General features: G+C 39.0%; 1 protein-coding gene across 6 annotated transcripts in view; it reads right to left on the reverse strand.

The window, feature by feature from the left end:
* The window catches only part of GRAMD2A (GRAM domain containing 2A), a 797,948-nt gene that overhangs the window by 27,789 nt on the left and 747,313 nt on the right, over positions 1 to 22,846 (reverse strand). For all 6 annotated transcript variants that reach the window (XM_044077505.1, XM_044077503.1, XM_044077502.1 and 3 more), the window contains one exon: positions 20,729 to 20,836. In XM_044077505.1, the coding sequence (XP_043933440.1) occupies positions 20,729 to 20,836 (108 nt within the window). The remainder of the gene's footprint in view (positions 1 to 20,728; positions 20,837 to 22,846) is intronic.

Raw genomic sequence — 22,846 nt, forward strand, 5'->3', positions numbered from 1 at the left:
TGACATTTTGGGTTTATTGACTTTCTGAGCATCAAATTCAAGCCATCTTTGTTGGATAAGGCCCTTCTGCACCCTTTTGGGAGGAGAGTGCTGTATGGGTCCTATCTAATCAAGGGTGATTGGACTAGAGCTAAGAGAGAGCATCCTTATTGGCTAGTTTGAGTTAAAAGGGTTATTTCTTGTTTTATTTAAGCCCCACATTTGTCCTTGTTTGCATATAGTGCACCATAGTGCACTGCCGAGTAGCAGTGGTTACCATTGGTGGTTATAGATGCAGATGTTATGCTTGTTAAATCTTCCCTTAGCACTTTGCTTGTGGTCCTCCAGAGGTTTGTTGCGGACTTGCTCTACTGTTAGGTGACCTCAGAGGTACCAACACATCTCTCACTCACTAGCCATTCCTAAGTGCAACTTCTTTTCTGACCACAAAAATTTACCTAACACTATGGACAGACAATTTCCCACAGTTTCTCCAAAGAGCTTGGTTGACATGGGCATCCTGAGGCAGTGTAGCAACTGCTTCATTGTCACTGACAACTCTCTACTCCTAGTCTACACAAACTCGACGTGTGAGAGATTCAACTATATTAAGAACCTTGAATCCATGCTCTCTCACACACCAGCCAGTCAGTGTGCACACATCACCTCCTACTCCACCCAAACCCACATCACACATACTTACATATGCGGAGGTCCTCACCAGAAACATACCTAAACACCAAGAGACCTCCCAAATACAAACACCAGCAGGCTACACATAACACTTCCTCTGCAGAACACAATATACATAATAACTCACACACAAATGTCTCACCTGTTAAGCCCTTAAGGCAAAACACAAAACAAAACATATTAGTCATAGGTGATTCAGTCGTGAGACACACAGATGTCCCTCTCACCAGGATGGATAAAGAAAACGTCATGGTCAGCTGTCCTCCATAACACACATGCACTCAAGTGTTTCAACAGGTCCTGTTAGGATTCTCTCATAGTCCATGTTGGTGTGAATGACTTGAGGCATACCTCTCTGGACTATAAGAAGAGAGACATGACTGAGCTCTTGGACTATGTGTCTCAGGCAAGTATGTCTGTAGCCGTAAGCAGCATTTTACATTCACCTTAGAAGATGCCTCAATACAAAGAGAAGATGATTGACTTCAATAATTGGCTTAGTTTCTGCTGTCATTCTAAGGGGATACAGCATCTGTCAGTCTGGGATGACATGATCGACAGACCTCGATGCTTTGCCAGAGATGGGTTATATCTGTCCCCCCTGGGGTTTTGGCTACTGGCTAAGGATCTTGCCACCCCCATAGTACCTTTCTTAGGCAGTGTCTCAAGGACAACATTCCCTTCATAAATATTCCATCTAAAAACAACCTCAAGGTTATGCTGCTAAACACCAGGAGTCTTAACATGAAACTGCACTCACTGGAAGCTGTCCTCACCTTGGAAGCCGCAGACATTTGTGCAGTCATGGAGACCTGGTTCAAAGGCTGTGGATAGCACCCAGTCAAACCGGGTTACACCTTCTTCCACATGTTCAGACCACAAACTGAAGGTGTGAAAACTAAAGAAGGCAGTGTATCAATATTCATTAAAGATAAATACACCTCCAGATTGGTTAAACAGTATGATTCCCTGGAGATACTTCAGGTGCAATTAACTGTTGGTAGGACACCTATTCAAGTCATTGCCAGCTACAGGACCCCCTCCATGAATCAGGACATATACTCTGCCTATTTGGATCTACTTGAGCTTATCAAAATACATCTAAACATCATTGTTTTGTGTGACTTTAACTACCCATTCATTGACTGGGTAAATTACTCATGCTCAAACTCACTTACCCAAAGGTTCCTCAACTTTGTTAGCTACAATACCCTTGGACACCCCCACAAGGGGTGCCAACATCCTGGATCTGGTGTTTACCAATATGGGGGACCACTGTAGTAACCCCATTGTGAGGTCTTCCCTGGTGAGATCTGACCACAAATCAGTCTCATTTGAAGTAAGTATCATACCTGAACCCCCCCCCCCACAGCAACTAAAGTAAAAAACTTCTTCAAAGCAAATACCTCTTTCATGATCATATAAATAGCTTCACTGTACCTCCCACCTGAGATGGAACTGGCAACCTCGCCGAGTTCTACACCAGTACTTTATACAAACACCTGTATAACTGCATTGACTCGGCTGTACCTGATAGGACCAAAACTCCTCTTCAAGGAACAGCAAACCTGCTTGATGGACAACTGTCATTAACAGGCTTTATAATAAGAGGAAGAAATTGCTGTCTAAAAGTAAGAGAGAGCAAGCCCTAAACTGGAAACACTCCCTCCCCAGCTTAAAAAAACAAATAAGACTTCTTGTGAAGTCCTTCAAAGCAAACTACACATCCATATTAGCTTCCTCAACTAAAGATAACCATAAGGTGTTGTTTAGTTACATCTATAACCTAAAAGGAAAGGCCCAGATTTGTTTCAAACTGGTAGTTAATGACACCACATGTATTGAGCCTGTGGACATCGCCAATCTGTTAGCCAACAGGTTCTGTGAAAACTTCACTCCTCTGTCCCCACCACATGTACCTCAAGACATCCCTACCACCTATCTCTTACCTTTTACCTTGCATCTCTAACAGCAGGTTGTAAACGCCCTCTCTAAGGCCAAAAACACGGCATCTGTGGAACCTGATAACATCCCAGACTGCATCCTACGTGGGCTCCAACAACAATTAGCAACACCATTGGGTAATCTTTTCAATTATAGTCTAAACACTGGCTTCATCCCAGCCGAATGGAAAATTTCTACCGTTATCCCCTTGCACAAAGGTGGTGCTTCTACTGAACCCGGGAACTATAGACTGATTAGCCTGACTAGACTTATCTGCAAGGATATGGAGTGAATCATCATGGACCTTATCAACAAAGATCTAGGTAATCTCCAAACACTTAAACCTACTTAGTATGAATTTGTCAAAGGGGGATCATGCCTGTTAAACCTGGTGGACTTCTTCAAGACAGTCACCAAAGCCCAGGATGAGGAGAAATTTGTGCATACAACCTATCTAGACTTAGCCAAGGCTTTTGACACTATTCCCCACTCTGGCATCAGTGACAAATTCACCAAGCGAGCATTAACCCTTATATATCATTAGATGGGTTGCTAACTGGCTCACTGATAGCACCCATATAGTCAAAATGAGGGAATCCACCTCCAACAGGAGATCTGTAACCAGTGGTGTTCCATAAGGATCAGTCCTGGGACTTCTACTGTTTGGAATTCTATTTCTCCAAATTACAAGCAAAAACTGAAGGTCTGTGGCTAACAAAGTTTGCTGATGACTGTAAACTGGGTGCAGTCACAGAATCTTCAAACGATGTCAACATTGTACAAGAGGGTCTTACACAAACAAATGATTTGTGCCAAAGTCATGGCCTTAAACTCAATGCAAAAAAATGTATTATCACCCCTTCCAGTAAGAGCAATGTTCCTGCTAACTATCACATCAATAGCAACATCCTAAGTATGTACTCAGTGGTGAGAGACATGGGCACACAGGTTGACAGCAACCTTACCTTTGATCACCATGTCTCCACAGTGGTAAGAAGGGCATTCTATATTGCTCATCTCATAAGTAACGGCATTGCCTCCAGAAAAAAAAGGAAGTTACAACCACCCTGCACTCTTCCCTTATTAATTGAGTAGAGCATCCCTTTTGGTATGTACCTTTTCAACCATATGCAGAAATTGGATAGACCACAAAGGTTCGACAAAAGGAAAATTCAAGGTCTTCACTATGTGTCCTATGTGGATCGTCTGAAATCACTGTCACTTTATTCCCTTTCCTACAAGCTACTCAGAGGCAATCTCTGCCTTGCATATAAGGCAATCTCTGACCCTGCTTTAGTAGAAATGCTGCATATTTGCAAATCAAATGGTACACGGGTTACTGTCTCTAAAGACCTTAACCTGATATGTGACACTAACAGAACCTGCTGGAGGGACATATTTGTTTCCCAGAGGTTACCACACCTTTAGAACAGACTCCCACTTCATATAAACAGAGCACCACATTGGACCTCTTCAAACGCAGTCTGGACTATTGGATGGGTAACCATAAATTCAGCCTGGGGTTCCACCTGTGTCCCTCTTGGACAGGGCAATAGGTGCTGATCATGGAAATAAGGGTAGAACTTGCCTACGGTTGTAAGGGCCCTAGGGTCATTAGCCTAATAACTTTCTATGATCCTATGATTTCTTTCATTGATCTTAATATGTCTGTCCATCTCTATTAAATCAAGCAACTCTTCTCTTAGATAATTATTTTCTAAACTGAGGGCATATTCTTTGTTCTCCATTTCCTGTGGGCATTCTACAGAAAGTTCCAGAGCATCTTCCTGTGCCATATTCTCTTCAGTTTCATCCTGTGACATCCATTACTCTTTCATATGGAAACTCATTGGCCTAACACACCACAACATTGACTGCGTCAGAGTTGTCACAGTTTCTTGTTCCTTCCCTTGCTGTGAAACTCCAACTGAACTTTTGCACTGGTTTCCTGTGGAAGGCTCCAACGTATCTTCATATGGCAAGTGATCACGTCTCCTACTCCACTGGTTTCTCCTTCATTTGGGGATCCATTGCTCTGTCCTACTGTGGTGTTATCAGAGTTAGATTTTCTACACTAAATCCTTTACTGCGCAGGTAATCCATAACCTCAGTTTCCATTTCTTTAATTTCTCCATTACTAATCATCTTTTCTACTTTTTGTTTTCTAATTTATTTTGTATTGCAAAATTTTCCATATCCAGATGCCTTTGTATTTCTTTTCAAATATCTTAGATGCTGTTCTTTTTGCACGGATTTGTTTTGCTTTCTGCTTTGCATAAATACTACACCATATTAAATCTCTTTTTCGTTCCCATGTCCATATTTCTTCTTCAGAAGTCTGTTGCTCCTCCTATTTCTCCTTACTTGGGGGACTGACTCATTTTTCCATCATGCTGTGTTAGACTTTCTACACCAAATCCTTCATTTCGCAAGTATTTCATAACTTCAGCTTCTATGTTTTTAACTTGTACTTTACTAATCTTCTGTTCCACATTCCTGGTTTGTGATCTTAGTTTTTGTATTGTGAAATTTTCCACTTCTGGATGCCTTTGCCTCTATTTCTCTTCGAATATCTTTGGGGCTTCATTTTTATTGATTAATTTGGCTTTCTCTTTTGCCTAAATACTGTACCATTTCAGATATCTCTTTCTTTTGCATGCCCATATTTCTTTTTTTTATACCTTTCAAAAATATCTAGATTATGTTCTTTATATTTTCCCACTTCCTCAGTCGCTTCTTTTGCCAAAGGACCAAGGTTTCTCGCTCTATATAATGTTTTTTTCAAAAATCTGTTGCATTAATGAACACAGATTCGCATCTGAAACTTTTGATAGTTGTCTTGTTCAAGTATTTTTCTTTCCTCTAATTTCTCTCTTAATTTTTGTGTATATCTTCTGTCCAGAAATTCTGGGCTTTTTGTATAACAGTAGCAATACAGACTGTCTGTTTTATCCTCAATAGTCCACTTTATAATTTTTATAGCTCTTTTCTGGCCTGTCAGTTTTTGTGGACTAATACTTCCTTCTATAACAGGGGTGCCATCCTCACCATGAACCTGGCCTAACCCCATTGTAGGAATGTTTCTGTATCTTGAGGATTCTACACTGTCATTTTCTTCTTGCACCAGTGTGCCTACCAGGATTGGGCACTTTTTTATCCTGGGTGCCAGCTATCTTTTTTTATTTTTTAACCTACTTCTGTCCATGATATTTGCTATATAAATGCAGTCTATACATCACTGATGTCCTGGTGAGATTTTGTGAAAAACAGGGTCCGCCTTGTGAAGGTGCTTACTAAGACTTGAGGATGAATTCAGTTCCAGCAATACTACTTTCCTTTGCTTGCTGATTTATCATCTTTCCATTCAGCCCTCACTCATCTCTCCACTCGGACCCCAATCATCTCTCCATTTGGACCCCATCAGCTCTCCATTTGAACCGCATCATCTCTTCATTAAGTTATGGTTGTTTAGACTGAGAGATGATCACTAAGAGAGTCTGACATTGTACCTGTGGTGGAGTATTTGCTAAGGTCTGATACTCGGATCCAGTCTAATAGGCAAGTGGATGTCTTGCTATAATGTGTGGGGCTATTGATTAGTTGTGTGAAACATATTAGCTCATGCTACATGTAGAACAGTTAGGGTTTATGTCCAAACAGTTGATATTCACATCACCTAGTAGAATTTTTTTTTGTCGGACTGCAGCCCTCAAAAAGAAAAAGAAGAAAAAAAAAAAAAAAAAAAATATTTTTTAAAATTAGCGACTTTCACAATGCGCATAGACCTTATCGGTCTGCAGCGTCCGGACTGCAAGAGGAGCAGCATAACTCTGGATGTATTCATTCAGGTAAGGTGCCTTTCAATTTACAATGTTTATTTTTCTTTTTATTTGTGTCTGGAGTTTGTGTATGGTGCTTGTGCTGTGTGTGTGTGGTGGTGTGGTAGGAACCCTGTACCCTGTATGTCATATTTGATCTGATCTGTTCCTCATAATATCTGTGGTTTGTAAATGTTGCAATGCTTGATATTTGATGGTGTAGTAGTAGCATTGGGTTCTTGGGTTTGATTCTTGGCTGGGGTTCCTTCTTTGTGGGGTCTGTATCTTCTCCCTGTGTTTGTGTGGGTTTGCTTTTGTGCCTCCCATGTTACAAAGACATGTCTGCATTATTTCTTCCTGGGCCTCAAAATTTGTTTATTTGTTCCAAGTCAGACTGTCCTGATTAAAAATGTTAAATAAAATTGATAGGCATTTGAATTTCAGACTTAAGGGTTTCTGAATGTTTAATTCCCTGCGTATCCTTGATGGTGCAGTGGTAGTATTGTTGCCTCACAGCTATAGGTTTTCTGGTTTGATTCTTGGTTGGGGTGGCTTCTGTGTGGAGTCTGCATCTCCTGCCTGTGTTTGTGTGGATTTGCTCTGGTGCCCTGCCATTTTACAAAGATGTGTCTGCAGTTTTAATCCCTCGTCTCTGCTGAAAATTGTTTTGTTCTGTCCGCAGTAAATTTGACAGGCATTTGAATTTCAGACTTCAGGTTTCTGAATGTTTAATTCCTTGCAGATTTGATGGTGCAGTGGTAGTATTGTTGCCTCACAGCTATAGGTTTTCTGGTTTGATTCTTGGTTGGGGTGGCTTCTGTGTGGAGTCTGCATCTCCTGCCTGTGTTTGTGTGGATTTGCTCTGGTGCCCTGCCATTTTACAAAGATGTGTCTGCAGTTTTAATCCCTGTCTCTGCTGAAAATTGTTTTGTTCTGTCCGCAGTAAATTTGACAGGCATTTGAATTTCAGACTTCAGGTTTCTGAATGTTTAATTCCTTGCAGATTTGATGGTGCAGTGGTAGTATTGTTGCCTCACAGCTATAGGTTTTCTGGTTTGATTCTTGGTTGGGGTGGCTTCTGTGTGGAGTCTGCATCTCCTCCATGTGTTTGTGTGGATTTGCTCTGGTGCCCTGCCATTTTACAAAGACGTGTCTGCAGTTTTAATCCCTGCTGAAAATTGTTTTGTTCTGTCCAGTAAAATTGACAGGCATTTGAATTTCAGACTTCAGGTTTCTGAATGTTTAATTCCTTGCATAATTGATGGTGCGGTGGTAGTATTGTTGCCTCACAGCTATAGGTTTTCTGGTTTGATTCTTGGTTGGGGTGGCTTCTGTTGGAGTCTGCATCTCCTGCCTGTGTTTGTGTGGATTTGCTCTGGTGCCCTGCCATTTTACAAAGATGTGTCTGCAGTTTTATCCCTGTCTCTGCTGAAAATTGTTTTGTTCTGTCCAGTAAAATTGACAGGCATTTGAATTTCAGACTTCAGGTTTCTGAATGTTTAATTCCTTGTATAATTGATGGTGCAGTGATAGTATTGTTACCTCACAACTATAGGTTTTCTGGTTTGATTCTTGGTTGGGGTGGCTTTTGTCTGCATCTCCTCCCTGTTTGTGTGGATTTGCTCTGGTGCCCTGCCATTTTGCAAAGTATTAATCCCTGCATCTCTGCTGAAAATTGTTTTGTTCTGTCCGCAGTAAAATTGACAGGCATTTGAATTTCAGACTTCAGGTTTCTGAATGTTTGATTCCTTGCAGATTTGATGGTGCAGTGGTAGTATTGTTGCCTCACAGCTATAGGTTTTCTGGTTTGATTCTTGGTTGGGGTGGCTTCTGTGTGAGTCTGCATCTCCTCCATGTGTTTGTGTGGATTTGCTCTGGTGCCCTGCCATTTTACAAAGACGTGTCTGCAGTTTTAATCCCTGCTGAAAATTGTTTTTGTTCTGTCTAAAATTGACAGGCATTTGAATTTCAGACTTCAGGTTTCTGAATGTTTAATTCCTTGCATAATTGATGGTGCGGTGGTAGTATTGTTGCCTCACAGCTATAGGTTTTCTGGTTTGATTCTTGGTTGGGGTGGCTTCTGTTTGGAGTCTGCATCTCCTGCCTGTGTTTGTGTGGATTTGCTCTGATGCCCTGCCATTTTACGTCTGCAGTATTAATCCCTCGTCCTCTGCTGAAAATTGTTTTTGTTCTGTCCGCAGTAGAATTGACCGGCATTTGAATTTCAAACTTCATGTTCTTCAGAATACATAGTAGCACAACCTTTTTCTAGCAATTTTCTAAGTTTATAAGATGAATATTTTAAATTTGTCCCTATTTTTGGGACTGTTTTGTGCTAAGGTTGACAGCTATGGCAAGAACTGAATTCACTGAATATGGACTGTAGAATTGTGCATATTTACTGATAAAGGTGCACTGTAGAATTATTTACTGATAATGGTGGACTGTAGAATTGTGCATATTTACTAATAATGGTGGACTGTGGAATTGTGCATATTTACTAATAATGGTGGACTGTAGAATTGTGTATGGACTGTAGTCTGAGTAGACTTTTTATGATAAATGTTCTCAACTGGGCAGATGTTCAAACAAATTTAAAACACCCTCTAACAAGTGTACTGTATTGTACAAGGAATATAATTTTTAGTACAATGAGGAAGGTGTATCAAAGAGCACATGTATGTTTCATATGCAAGGGGCCTATGATTCCCAAAATTAATCTTTATCTGCCACTGGCAAAATGTATTTTCTTTGAATGTGGGTTTCAATGCTGTTTCAATGAATGTGAGTTTCAAGGGCAGAGAAGTTTTAATGCTAAGTTTTCATTGTGAGACTGCATTGCCCCATGTGAGAAATGACTTAATGTTTGTGCTGTAAAATACAAAATAAAACTTTCAAATGAAGTCCAATCATTGAAGTAAAGCAGTATGCACATTAGTGTTTATGGTAAATGGGCAGAGGCTCCAGTTCAACCATTATTTTGTCAGGGGAAGGGCAGCAAACTCAGACAGGCCCAGCTGAACTATACCTCCCAACTGTCCAGATTTTCAAAGAATGAATAGATTTTTGCTTCTTATTTTTGGTTTGTTGTTCATAAAATTTGTAGTTTTAATTCCTAAATGATTTGCAGTCACTAAATAATAAGTTTCAGACTTCATAACCTTCATAAAAATGCATGTTAAAGTAAGAGCCGTTCTATCAACTGTCTCAATTTATACAAGAGCAATTTTAGTACTGTTTATATGTGCCCCAATATATTTGGCCTTGTTCAGATTTACTGCATTAACAGGTTGAGAGGTACATGCAAATAAATTGCTTTATAGAATTACCTCTCAACTGTCCCCAATTTTTGTCTCAAAATGTTGCTCTTCCCCTAATAATCCCTCCATAAAATAGCAATTTTGGAAGAAAACATGGAGGGTTTACAATTAAGAAATAACTGTAATAATCAAAGTTATAGATTACTTGAAATGCATGTAGATTCTTTTATTTTGTCAGCTGCTCAAGGTAGCAGTACTAATATTAAAGTGTCCCTTCTTTGACAGGTAGAAGCTGTATTGTGTGTCTATTTTATATTTTTGCATCACATTTTTGGTCCATTTTCATAAAATTGTGTGACAAATCACTAAAGACTGAAGTTAGAAAAGACATTTGAGTTTCAGATTTTATACCCTTCAGAAAATTCATACTAATGCAAGACCTATTCTATTATCTTTCTAAGTTTATTAGAGCAATATTTAAAAATTGTCCTTCTTGTTGTGCCTTTGTCCCACTTCTGTGTATGGCTTTGTCCAGATTTCTTGCTCTTGAAGTTGAGAGGTATGACAAATGTGTCAGGGCCATCACAGTCAGCCAGAGAGATTTCAAATTGTGACATGTGACTCTGGATGTGTCCAAGCGGACACACTGCATAAGTACTACAGTGGCTTTTCATCTGTCCTTGATTTTGCAGAATGGTCTGGTTTCTGTCATATTTTTGTACTGTTGATTTATGCTTATTACTCAAAGTGCCTGTTGCTCTGTGTTTAAGTAGCAATCATACTGTTAAAGAATTGCCAACATTGAAAGCCTTTCTGTTGTTGCCATGCAGAGAATACTTGACTAGATAATGTATAAGCCTTGGGTATTAAAGGACAGGATTCCATTATTTTAAAAGCTCATTACACTTGTTGGAGACTTCCAGTCATCTCTACAGGCTTTACCCGTAAACTAAACAGAATGCCAATCATGTGTGGTCCATAACCTGTACAGTAATCCTTTAAGCAATGTATATTGAGCTTGTTTCTTGTTTGCTTTTCATTTTTTACTTTTATCATGTTTTCCCCATGAACCGCTGTCAGGCAGCAGGTCTTTTTGGATAAGAAACATTTTTACAAGTGGGGGCATCACATAGATTTCTACTTTCAGCATGTTGCTTGGTACTTTAATAAAGCTGAATATATTATAATTAGAACTGCAGTGCAAGGAGAAGTAGTTTGAGTTGATTTTCTTATACTTGATTTTGACTGGCATTCCAGTAATGTATTTAAAAGTAATTTATTTTTTCATGCCTCACAACCTTTTGTTTCCATCCAGATATTAAGCCAATGCATTGAAATATTTTTATTCTTTTTTGTCTTGATTGGACTTTCATAATGATGGTTTGCCACCCAGGGCAATATTTAATTAAAGTTAGTTTTTGTGGTTTTGTGCATAGCCTCCCCTTTATGGTTGACCACACCCCTTTGATTCAGCGTGATTTAGTCACCGCCACTGGTTGTGGAATTGTTATGGATATCCATTGTGGGATATATTCTAATATAGCTGTATCGCCGACAGCAGAGATGTAAAGGACAAAAATACAGAATTGTTTATAATTGTTTATTTTTAGGAAGGTAGTAAGAAGCTCTGCTGAACAGAATTTTGGTACTGGGGAAATGTGGCAGTAGTTCAGAAATATTAAAGTAATACCACCACCCTTCCTCTTCATATGGCCGTTACGAATAAAATAAAAATTAGCCCTACCTCCCACACTAAACACTTAGGGGTAGAAATAGATTGCAACATTAAATATGACATTCGTTTAGCCCAAACTATCAAAAAGGCTCATAAAAATCTCAGTCTCCTTTATGACAATAAAAATTTTCTTACTAAACAAACTAAAACCACCACAGCCAGAACACATCTGCTGTTTACCCTCCTCTACACATCTCCAGTACTTACTGACCACTGCAAAGCCGACCTACACAAGCTAGAAACCTGCTATAACAAGATTGCTAGATTTGCTACTGAAACCCCATGTAAGACCCATCACTGTGTAGCTCTCAAGCAACTGGGTTGGCTTGAGCTACCTCAGCTATTGAAACTCAAACAATTGTCATTTGGACATAAAATTTACTACCAATCAACTAAAACTCCAGCTCTTCAAAATTTAATTATACCTTACTCCACCACTAGAACCTTAAGATCCAGCACCCAAAACCACCTAGAAGTAATCAAACATAACAATGATGCAGGAAAATCTCTCTTTAGCTATTCCACAGCTAAAGCTTGGAACTCCTTACCTTACCACCTAACCTCCATGTGCTTCCCTACCCAATTCAAAAAGCTTCTCAAAGCATACTACAGAACTACAGTAGCTATTTAGCATGCCCATTCTTTATTGGGCACCCAGTATGCAATAAGATTTGATACAGCGCCACCTAAGCACCCTCCCTTACCAGTGGATACAGTAACAAGTCTAACTCCACTATGGAAGGTAGGAAATGGCTCTATAAAATATACCGCCCTGTGAGTGCTGGTTCTTTATAGACCGTTAACAAGTGCTTAAAGGTTCCTTATAGAACATTAATAAGTGCTTAAAGGATTACTATAGCACCACCCAAGTGCTTTTCCTTACCTGAGGATCTTTTAGACATATCTAAGTCCTCAGTTAAAAGCCCGATATCGGATTAATTTTGGACTCCACTTCTTAGCACAATAATTTCATTATCATACAAAAATAAGGCTACTGCAATGCCACCTGAATGCTTACCCTAGAAAGGAGAATATTTCTCATATTCTCAACCTCCCTTAAAAGCCAGTAAATGGCTCTTAAAGTCACAACATCCACATAGAGAACAATAAAGGGCTAGGGTTAAATGTACCCCCACTCCAACAGTGCTAACAAAAGGGGCTGATTATTGTTGTTTTAAAGTTGTCATATATTGCTGCTGGCAAGTCTTTATAAGTATTTACAAACTCTGATGTAATTAGCTTTACTGCTGTTGTCGAATAGAGCAGAATTGCTTGTTAACTGCTTTCTATATTTACTGGTTGATAACTACTGTTTTATAATGTCCTATACTGCTGCTGGCAAAGTCCTTACTTGTATTTATAAACTCTGGTTTAATTAGTTATCTACTGCTGCCAAGTAGAACAGATTTTTTTTAACTGCTGTCTATATTTATATTGTTATACAATAGGGGTACACAAGTGCTGCATCATATACCTTGCATTGCTGCCACCAAATAATTAATATGTATTACTGCTAACCAGCTCTTATGTCCCTGTGAATGACTGTTTATTCAATTATGCATATGGTTTTTGAAATGTACATTGGATACTGCAATAATTGAGTCAGGGTTTGATTACTGTTATTTTGTGAAGTTCTGCCTTGCTTTGTTATCTATGACTCTTATCCTCTATCTTTTCTCTCTTGCCTCCTAAAGTTACTATACTCATCCTGGGCTTCAAGTGCTAGTCAGCAGGAAGCTAGGAACCCTCTCCAAATATCAGCGGGTCACTTCACTGCAAAACAATCCTACAATCCCCTTTCAAGGACAACAGTAAAGTATGTCTGCTGAATAATTCCAACTAGAAAGACTTTCTATTGACTGTACCAGAAATATAATTGTTATACCCAGGCCTGAGATAGGACAGCCAGCAGCCTTTGTTTCCCCTTCTGCATTACCTTCACTATCTCAACCCCTCCTACCTGTATAGATACCCCATTTGTTTTTCTTTTTTTCTCACTTTACAGCTGTATAGTTACTACCTGTATAGATACCCCCTTGTCTTTCTTCTTTTTTTTCTCACTTTACAACTGTAGTCTACTATTTTTACTCCCTCTCAATCAAGACTGCAATACCTGAATTGCCCACTAGATGGCACCCTAATTCCTGACATTTTCTACTCTTACCCTTTTTTCTCATTATCAACTCCTTACCTCAGTTCTTAACTTCAGCAGTCCCAGAAGTGCTATTTAGCTATCTCTTTTGTTTTTTCCTTCATTTCTACTGTCCACAGACACCTGTCTAGTCCTCTCTCTCTTTTTTTTCTTTTCCCCTTCATATCTATAGACTATAGACACCTTTTAGCCCCTATTCTATTCCATTATACCACTAGACTTACCCTAGCTGATTGTTTTTCATCAACTGCTCCAGTATCTGTTTCTACCCGCTCCATTCGCCCTGCAGGCTCACTCTGCTCCCCTCCCTACCCTCAATTCCCACCCACCCCAGGGGTCCTACCTTTATACTTACTAACCACACCCCTTCCTCTTCCCATTACTCTCTAATCATACCTCGTGATCTTACCATTTCCTCTTCAAAGACACTCTTTCCCACTATCTTTTCTCCTAAACACTCTCCTGTTACCCATCTCCAGTAATACTAACTTCTCACTATTCTCCTCCTATCACACCACACTCTACTCACTCTCTGACCTCCTCCCAATACATTTCTATCTTCGACCTACAAAGAACCTATATCAGTTCATATAATGAATAAACAATCCATCACATCCTTTTTCACACTCTTATTCACACTCTCACTACTACCTACTTTAATCCTCACCCATCTATTCACCTCATTTGAAAACCCACTAGACCCAAACCAAAACTACCCCAAAAAAGAAACCATCTCTCCAAACTCACCTTTCAATTTTATTCATGCTAACATAACATCCTCATCTAACTACATACTTCCTAAATATCATAGAACACTACATGCAAAATACAACAATCTAAACCCGCAAAAATGTCTATCTCTATACAACAAATTCCCCAACCCACACTATCTAAGCCTACTACTCTCTTTAAAGGATGGTGATGTTCACCCTAACCCAGGCCCCCCAACAACTCCTACCTCTCTCCTCAACCTCAAAGAATTACCTACCCAAGCCCTATCCAAACCAGATAACTCCCTTTTAATTGCTCATATTAATATACGAAGTATAAACAATAAAGTAACTCAACTCCAAGCTCTAACTGAAATCGATTCCTTTGATATTCTCTGCTTAACAGAAACTTGGTTAAAACCTACAACCAAAGACAATGAAATCATCCCACCTGGATATAATATCCTGAGACTAGACCGAACATCCAAGAAAGGTGGAGGGGTTGCTATCCTATATAAATCTAGCTTACAATTAACCACTCATAACTGTAAACTACCTATAGACTCCAATGCAGAAATTCTTATCTCCAAACTTCTTAACAATTCCATATCCATCTATATTATCTGTATATATCTACCTCCTGGTAATAACACAGTGACCTTGGAAAATATACTTTACTGGCTGTCCCAAAACCTGCCTCAAGAAACTATTATTCTAGGCGACACAAATATTGACTGGACCTGCTTCTGCAGCAGCCTTCCCACAAACCATATAAACCTATATGGGTATTCCCAAACCATTACCTCCCCTACCAGGATAAATACATCTAACAAGAAATCTAGCTTATTAGACTGGATTCTCATTAACCATCATTCTCACATTTATGACTGAGGAACCCTCCCTGATGATTTAAGCGACCACTCTCTTACCTATATCATCAGACATAAAACCAACTTTCCCTCCCCAACATCAGTGAACATCAGGTCTAAAAAGTACTTTAACCCTGAACTGTTCCAGTTGCAACTAAGAGCATGCGACTGGTCACCCTTACAAAACTTTCCTTTAGATGAAGCCGTTAGTTACTTTAACTCCAACTTCCTTGCCATCCTCAACCACCATGCCCCAACCAGACTAATTAGAACTAAAACCAAACATGCTCCATGGCTCTCTAAAGAAACCAAACATAAAATAAATTTAAGAAACAAACATTGGGCAAAATGGAGGAAAACAGAAAACCCTATAGACCAACAAATATTTAGACAACTAAGAAATGAAACTAAGAAAACTATAATATCTAACCAAAAAAACTACTACCTGCAATCCCAACAAGCTAGTCAAAACAAGCCACAGAAATTCTGGTCTAGTATCAACCAACTACTCCATCCAGGGCAATCCACTACTCCAAACCCTTAAAACACTGAACACAAACAACCAATACATATAGCTAATGCTTTTCAAGATTTTTTACTGATGCTATACAAACACTAGCTAGTCAACTATCACCTAACAACTTCACTCTACCTTCCGATGAATCATCCTCACCCCATACTTTTCATTTTCAACCCATCCCAACATCATATATTCTATCCCTTTTACAGAAACAGAAACCATGCTCACCCTCAGCTGACCAACTACCTGCTGAATTCCTACAACAATCCGCCAAAGCTATTGCCTATCCCATTTCTATCCTGATCAATAGAACTATTACTGAAAGTTATATCCCCAGTTTATGGAACATTTCCCATATTATCCCCCTCCACAAAGGAGGTCAATCCACTGAACTCTCCAATTACCGCCCCATTGCCCTCCTCTCACCTCTGGCAAAGATCATGGAAAAATGCATTCACAGACAATTACTCAACCATCTAACACAAAATAACTTACTAGCCAACTGTCAACATGGTTTCAGACCATCACATAGCACTACTACTGCCCTCCTTTCCTTCACAGATTGTATCAATACAAAACAGAAGAAAAGGTCTATTTCCAAACAGAACACAAAAGTAGCACAAAATTAACGATACTGGATACTGCTCTTGGATAAAAACTTGTTTTAATATCACCATACCATAAATATAAGATGCTTCATCAGATAAAAGGATACATTTTAAAATTCTTTTTAAAACAATAATGACCAATCAGTGTTCAGTAAATGTTTTGATGCTTTTATAAATAAAGTTGGGCTTGGATCCAGCTAAATCTCTCAAGCTATCATCGCTGACTAAAATATTCCAATTGTCACGTATTATATTACTAATGCCTTTTATATCACTACCATAAGTTAGTGCTACTTTGTGTCTATCATGTATGGCCCTCTTGTTCCACATTATCTGTGCGATCCAGCCAGGGTCTATATGTATTAGCTCTAAGTGGTTTAGTCTTCTTAATAGCTTCCCCCACCATTCTCTTATCATATCCTCTGTTAAGGAAACAGCTGCCCAAATTATTTATAAAAGAAGTAAGAATTTAAAGGATATACTCTGCAAAGAGAGATGTAACCTTAGTGATGTTAGGTCAAAAATAGGCAAGGCAGGAACCATACCATGTGGTTGTTGTAGCATCAAAAAGGAGTTGAGTTTAAACATCCTATTAGTGGGAAGGTGTATCAGTTTACAGATTTAGTATATATAGCAGAATGCAGTTCATGTAACTGTTTTATGTTGGGAAAACCAATCAAATGTTAAAACAAGAATTTTCAACATTCATTCAGTATAAGGAACAATGATGACACAAGTTTACTTTTAGGGTTATTGTGAATTTAAAATTGACCAACAGGGGGGGTGATATCAAGTTGAATACTGAATTAGCTGAATCCAAATGGATTCTTGAATTGTTACTGAACACTGATTGGTCATTATTGTTTTTTTATCTGATGAAGGGCAACCGCCCCGCTCATCTTTGTGCTAGATTGTATCAATAAAAACCGCAATCTAAAGAAACTCTCTTCAGCACTATTTATTGACCTGTCTAAAGCTTTTGACATGGTAAATCACCAAATTCTCATCAAAATACTGAAATCCCTGTCACTAGATTCATCCTCCATAAAGTGGTTCCAGTCCTACCTCGATAAAAGACAACAGGCCGTACTTTGGAACAAGTCTCTCTCTACTCACCTGCCCATCAACCTGGGTGTCCCTCAAGGATCCATCCTTGGACCCCTACTTTTTTCCATATTCATTAATGACCTTCACCTTGCCATCCCCCAAGCTACATGCATACAATATGTGGAGGACTCTACACTGATATGCTCAGCCCTCTCCTCTTCTGAACTTCTCTCTCTTACCCAACAAGTATTTAACACAGTTGAGCAATGGTTCACACATAGATGCTTTCTCCTAAACCCCAAAAAGACTAAATTCCTCCTTTTCTCTCCCACTAAGAAGTCCCCCCCATTGAATTAAAATAAAACTATTATATCCCCTGAACCAACCACCAAACTATTAGGTGTCACCATTGACAATAATCTGAACTTCGATACCCATATTAACAATACTATAAAAACTGTCAACAAAAAGCTAGGCTCTCTCTATAGGATAAAATCCTTCCTCCTACCTTCAGCTAGAACCACAATAGCACACACTCATCTAATCTCTTCTCTTCTTTATGCGTCACCTATTTTTACTAACCTATCTAAAAATAATCTTAGCAAATTGGAAATGTCTTACAATAACATTTCCAGATTTGCAACAGGCAACCCATTCAGAACCCATCAGTGCATTAATTTAAAGCAGCTGGGATGGCTTGAATTATAAAATCTGATTAAATTCCATCAACTAACTATAGCCCACAACACTCTTTACAAACCTTCCAAAACACCTATTCTTTCCACACTAATCACTGCCTATAAAAACCTGGAATCCTTAAGGTCTTCTCAGAAACTTCTAGTACATACCACTAAGCCAAACAACAAGGCTGGTGACTCTCTTTTTTTCTAATATTGTTGGAAAAGCCTGGAATCTCCTCCCAAATGAACTCTCCACACTTCCCTCACTATCCTGTTTCAAAAACAAATTGAAAGTGTTCCTCAAAACTCACTAGTTATGCCCCTGTTCAAAACCTGACTAGTCTATATGTCTCTAAATACTTTGCTCTTCCTACCCTGTCTATTCATTAACAGCAACTCCGTCTTATTTAATCTATTATACTATCTATCTATAGAATACCTTGATTGTATTAACATCCCATGTTATGCCTGTATTCTGCACTGTAAATTTTACTGTAATAACCTCTAATATCTACTGTTAATAGGATTTATTTGTCTCATGTTTCCTAGTTATTATTGTGTTAATTCCATTGTCCTATCTTGGAGCTTATCTCCCCGGGCCTCTACTGAAAATGGACATGTATCCAATTAGACTAGCCCGGTCAACAAATGTAAAATAAATAATAAATAAAATAATATTATATGGATTCCTGGTTATGCTCCTGTGACTCCCCAGGATAAACATTGTTCAGCTACTCATCCCTCATCTAAACCTAATCTCAATCTAATTTCTGTAGAGTAAATAGTCCACCAAATATGTTTACTATAACTGCACCATATACCTGGATATAAAATAAAAACACTATACTTGTTAAATAACATTCAAAGTTTCTATGTGAAGTATTATACTGGCACCACCTACTTATGTAAATATCTACTACAGTTCCTCATTGTGTTCTGATATGTGAAAATATCTGTAAATGTTTTTTGCTGTATTTTTGCTGTATGTCATCTTTTGCCAACTATTATTAATAGATATCTATGCTATATAACCTGATGATTCGTACCTTTTGATATGTGAAACTCTGAACTGTGTAATATGTGATTTGTAATTGATTGACCTGTGTAGAACTGTCTAAACTGTATCTGGAGCTTTTCTCCCCAGGCCTCCACTGAAAAAGGACCTGTGTCCAGTTGGACTTTCCTGGTAAACAAATGTAAAATAAAAATAAATAAATAAATTATAGGTGGGAGGTGTAATTTCAGAGTTGATACATACTGTATAGTATGTATTGATAAATACAGACAATAAGTTGGCTTGCTTTTCCTAGGACATATTAAAAGCTCATATTACTCATATTGTGTAATCTAAAGAGCTAGATGCCAAAAATAAGGTACATGCTGCCCGTAACACTTTGCACAGCAATTTACTGGTGACCCATAGTGAATTGCTTACAGGTAAACAGGATGCCTTTGGCATGGCTGAAGTAGCTAGGACAGTCTTAGATACTTTTTGCAATACAAGACAGAGTATGCAAAGCACATATTTAAAATTAAGGTGTTAAGACTTCAACCCATCAGACCAAAGGTTTCTTGATGTGAAACTATGTCAGCAAAAGTTAGAGAGGTATATTTGTTTTGTTAAGATACATAATCCAGATACAGGTGAGACTGTTGCTTCTCTGGTCACCATTTTACAATTACTACTATTTATGCCTGTGTACAGAAAATAACATCACACTTCTGAGACTGCAAAACACACAAAAACAATACTGTTTTTGCAATGGGGCAAGTCCCGTGCACCCTCTGATATGAGGTTAAGTTCCTGTACTCCCAGACTCTAAATATATGTTCTCCAAGGTCACACAAACTTGGAGAAGAGAGAGAAAGTTATGTTTGTCACCTTTTTTCTCTTTTCTGACTACACAACGCAGTCAATAAATGACCTAGTCAGTCAGAAACACATGAAATTACACAAACCTTGTGACATTCCTTTTTAAATGCTCCGAAATTCACTGTTGTAGGTTGAAATAAAGCATAGATTTCCCCTAATTCAAATTATTAGAATGCTTAAGAACATACAATTAAAATAGATCATATATCTGTATCTTCTTGTTTATATGATCATGTGAGGGGCAACATATTTTTATTTTATTTTATTTATTTATTTAGTTATGTATCTTTTGTTAATTGAGTTAGTCACACTAGGCTAATAGCCTCTTTACACAGGAGACATGAGGTGGTATTTATAATACTAAGGGAAACTTGGCCAGGGTATAAGGGAACTTCCTCTACTCTTTTTGATGGAAGTTATGGGATCTTTTACATCTACCTGCACTACCACTGACTCAGACAGATGGGAGTCTCGGTTTAACATCTCATTTGAAGAAAGACACACTCAGGAGTGCAACACCCTTCTTATGCTGCACTGCAGTGCCAGAAATGGATCTACTTGGTTTGGGAATTGAACCCACAGTCTTCTGTACCAAAGGTGAGTATGCCACCTGTTGTACAAACTACTGCTAGTGTCTGCCAGCACTTTACTGCTGTAAACACTCTATCTTTCAAGAATATCAGCAGAAGATCTGAATACAAAGTGCAGACAATTCTAGGTAATTCTTGTGCTTCTGGCTAGAAGAATGGAATTCACTGGCTTGCAAGCTCGCTGAAAACAACGTAGATTTGCAATATCCTATGCAGTACAGGAGCTGGCTACAAATGACTTAATCCTTACCTTGCAAAACCTGGTAAGTAGTTATCTGAATTTAGAGAGGAGAGTTGTTGCTCAAGACTGGAAACTCGAAATGCCAGGTAACAGGATGATACAATCAGGAACAAGATTCTGCAACACAAAATAAAAGATACTTAGTAAGGCTTATGTAAACTGCCACATATACAGTCATTAACTAGGGGTATTGATCTGCTTAAATGTCAGGGGAGGGACTGGCAATGAAAGAAAAACCTTCAAAGTGAATCATTCTGTTAGCAGTAAGAATAATGGCAAAAGGCAAATACTAGAAAAATAAGGAAATGAAGGAATGTCTACATGTAGCAATGAGAACATAAAATGCATTCAGCTAGCCTTTATTTTGTAATCTGAGTGCCTGAAAAAAGCCATCTCTCAAATCACGTCTCCACATTGTTCATGAATTTCTTCATTCTTCATAAAATGATTGTGTATCTTGATAAAAATGTTCCTGGCCTTAAATTTTGATGACTTCACATGGCAATGATGAAGATACCCTTTTTCCCCATTTTTACATGGGGTCGGGGTGTCATGTTAACTGTCACCCTCTTTATTCAGTGCCACACACACGCCTTCTTCAGCACTCATGCCCTACTGTCACACATCTTCTCTTACACAATCCATCCACCTCTTTACTGAACACCCATGTTTCCTCTTGCCATCTTCCTGCTTGTCCCAAATCTTCTTCACCAGATTGTCTTCTGCTTTTCTGCACATGTGCCTGCACCACCATAATCTGTGCTCTTTGATCATTTCTTCAATTGGAGCTACTTTGGCTTCTGTCTTATGTTCTTATTTCTTCATCTGTCCCACAGTGTGCATCCTACTACCTTTCTCAGGCATTTCATTTCCGGCACCTCTAACTTCTTCATCTGCTCTGCCTTTACTGCCCAGGTTTCTGTACCATACACTAGTACTGGTCGCACCACTGATTTGCACTCCTTACTCTTCCCTTCTTTGACATTTTTCTGTCATACACTACACCTGACACTCTATGCCAATTTGCTGCAGCCCCACTGATTCTAGTTTTGACCTCTTCATTCAGACTTCCCTTCTCCTCAATGACCCCTCCCAGATACTTGAAGCTGTTAACCTGTTCCACTATCTTCCCTTCTATCTCATTTCTCATCCTCTTCAGATTTCCTCAGTTTGTTGCCATTACCACTGTCTTATCTATACTTAGTTTCATTCCATGTGCCTTCAGTTTTTCATTCCATTCCCCTACCTTTTGCTAAAGTTCTTGCTCAGCATCTGCCTGTAATACCACATTGTTTGCATACAGCAACTTTGTTGATCTGTCCCCTTCGACCTGTTTGCTAATGTAGTCCATCACCATTATGAACAGCAGTGGACTCAGAGATGAACCCTGATGCACACCAATTCCCATTTGGTACCCCTCTGTGAGACTGAATGCTGTTTGTACTTGAGTCATTGGATCTTTGTACATAGCCTGCACTAATTCTCCCAATGCTTTTGGGACTTTGAACCACCACAGGACTGCCCAAATCAGCTTTCTTGGGACCTCGTCATATGCATCCTCCAAGTCTAAGAATGCCCAGTTTAACTCTTTTTCTCATCTCTGGCTTCTTCTCAAATGTCTCATTGCAAACATTGGGTCAGTTGTGCTGCATCCTGATCTGAATCTGAACTGCTCATCTCCCATCTTACTTTCTACTGCTCTGTGCAATTGTTTATCAATCACCCTCTCCAGAACTTCCACGCAATGTGACAGGAGAATGATAATTCTGCACTGCCCACAGTTGTGGATGTCCCTTTTCTTCTTGTACACTGGCATAAGTATGCATATTCGCCAGTCATCTGTGATGCTGCCGGAAGTACTCCTATGTGCCTTTGATGTCCTGTGGACTGGTGAGAATGTTGTTGCTGGCAACCCTTATGAAGGGTGTCTGACTAACTTCCATATCTTTTTGCCTTTGCTTTGCAACTTAATATAGTTTCTTTGAGCCACCTACTGAGGCACTTTCCGGAAGCTGGTAGAGTGCCTCTGATGCTTTGTACTTTGCTACTGCAACTCCTTTCTTAGTCTGTTTGTTAGCCAACCAATATTCCTTCCTAGCGTGGTCTGTCTTTTCTATCTCCAACTTT

This window comes from Protopterus annectens, chromosome 7.part0, assembly GCF_019279795.1.
Source record: "Protopterus annectens isolate FY-2018-M chromosome 7.part0, PAN1.0, whole genome shotgun sequence".
Lineage (NCBI taxonomy): Eukaryota > Metazoa > Chordata > Ceratodontiformes > Protopteridae > Protopterus > Protopterus annectens.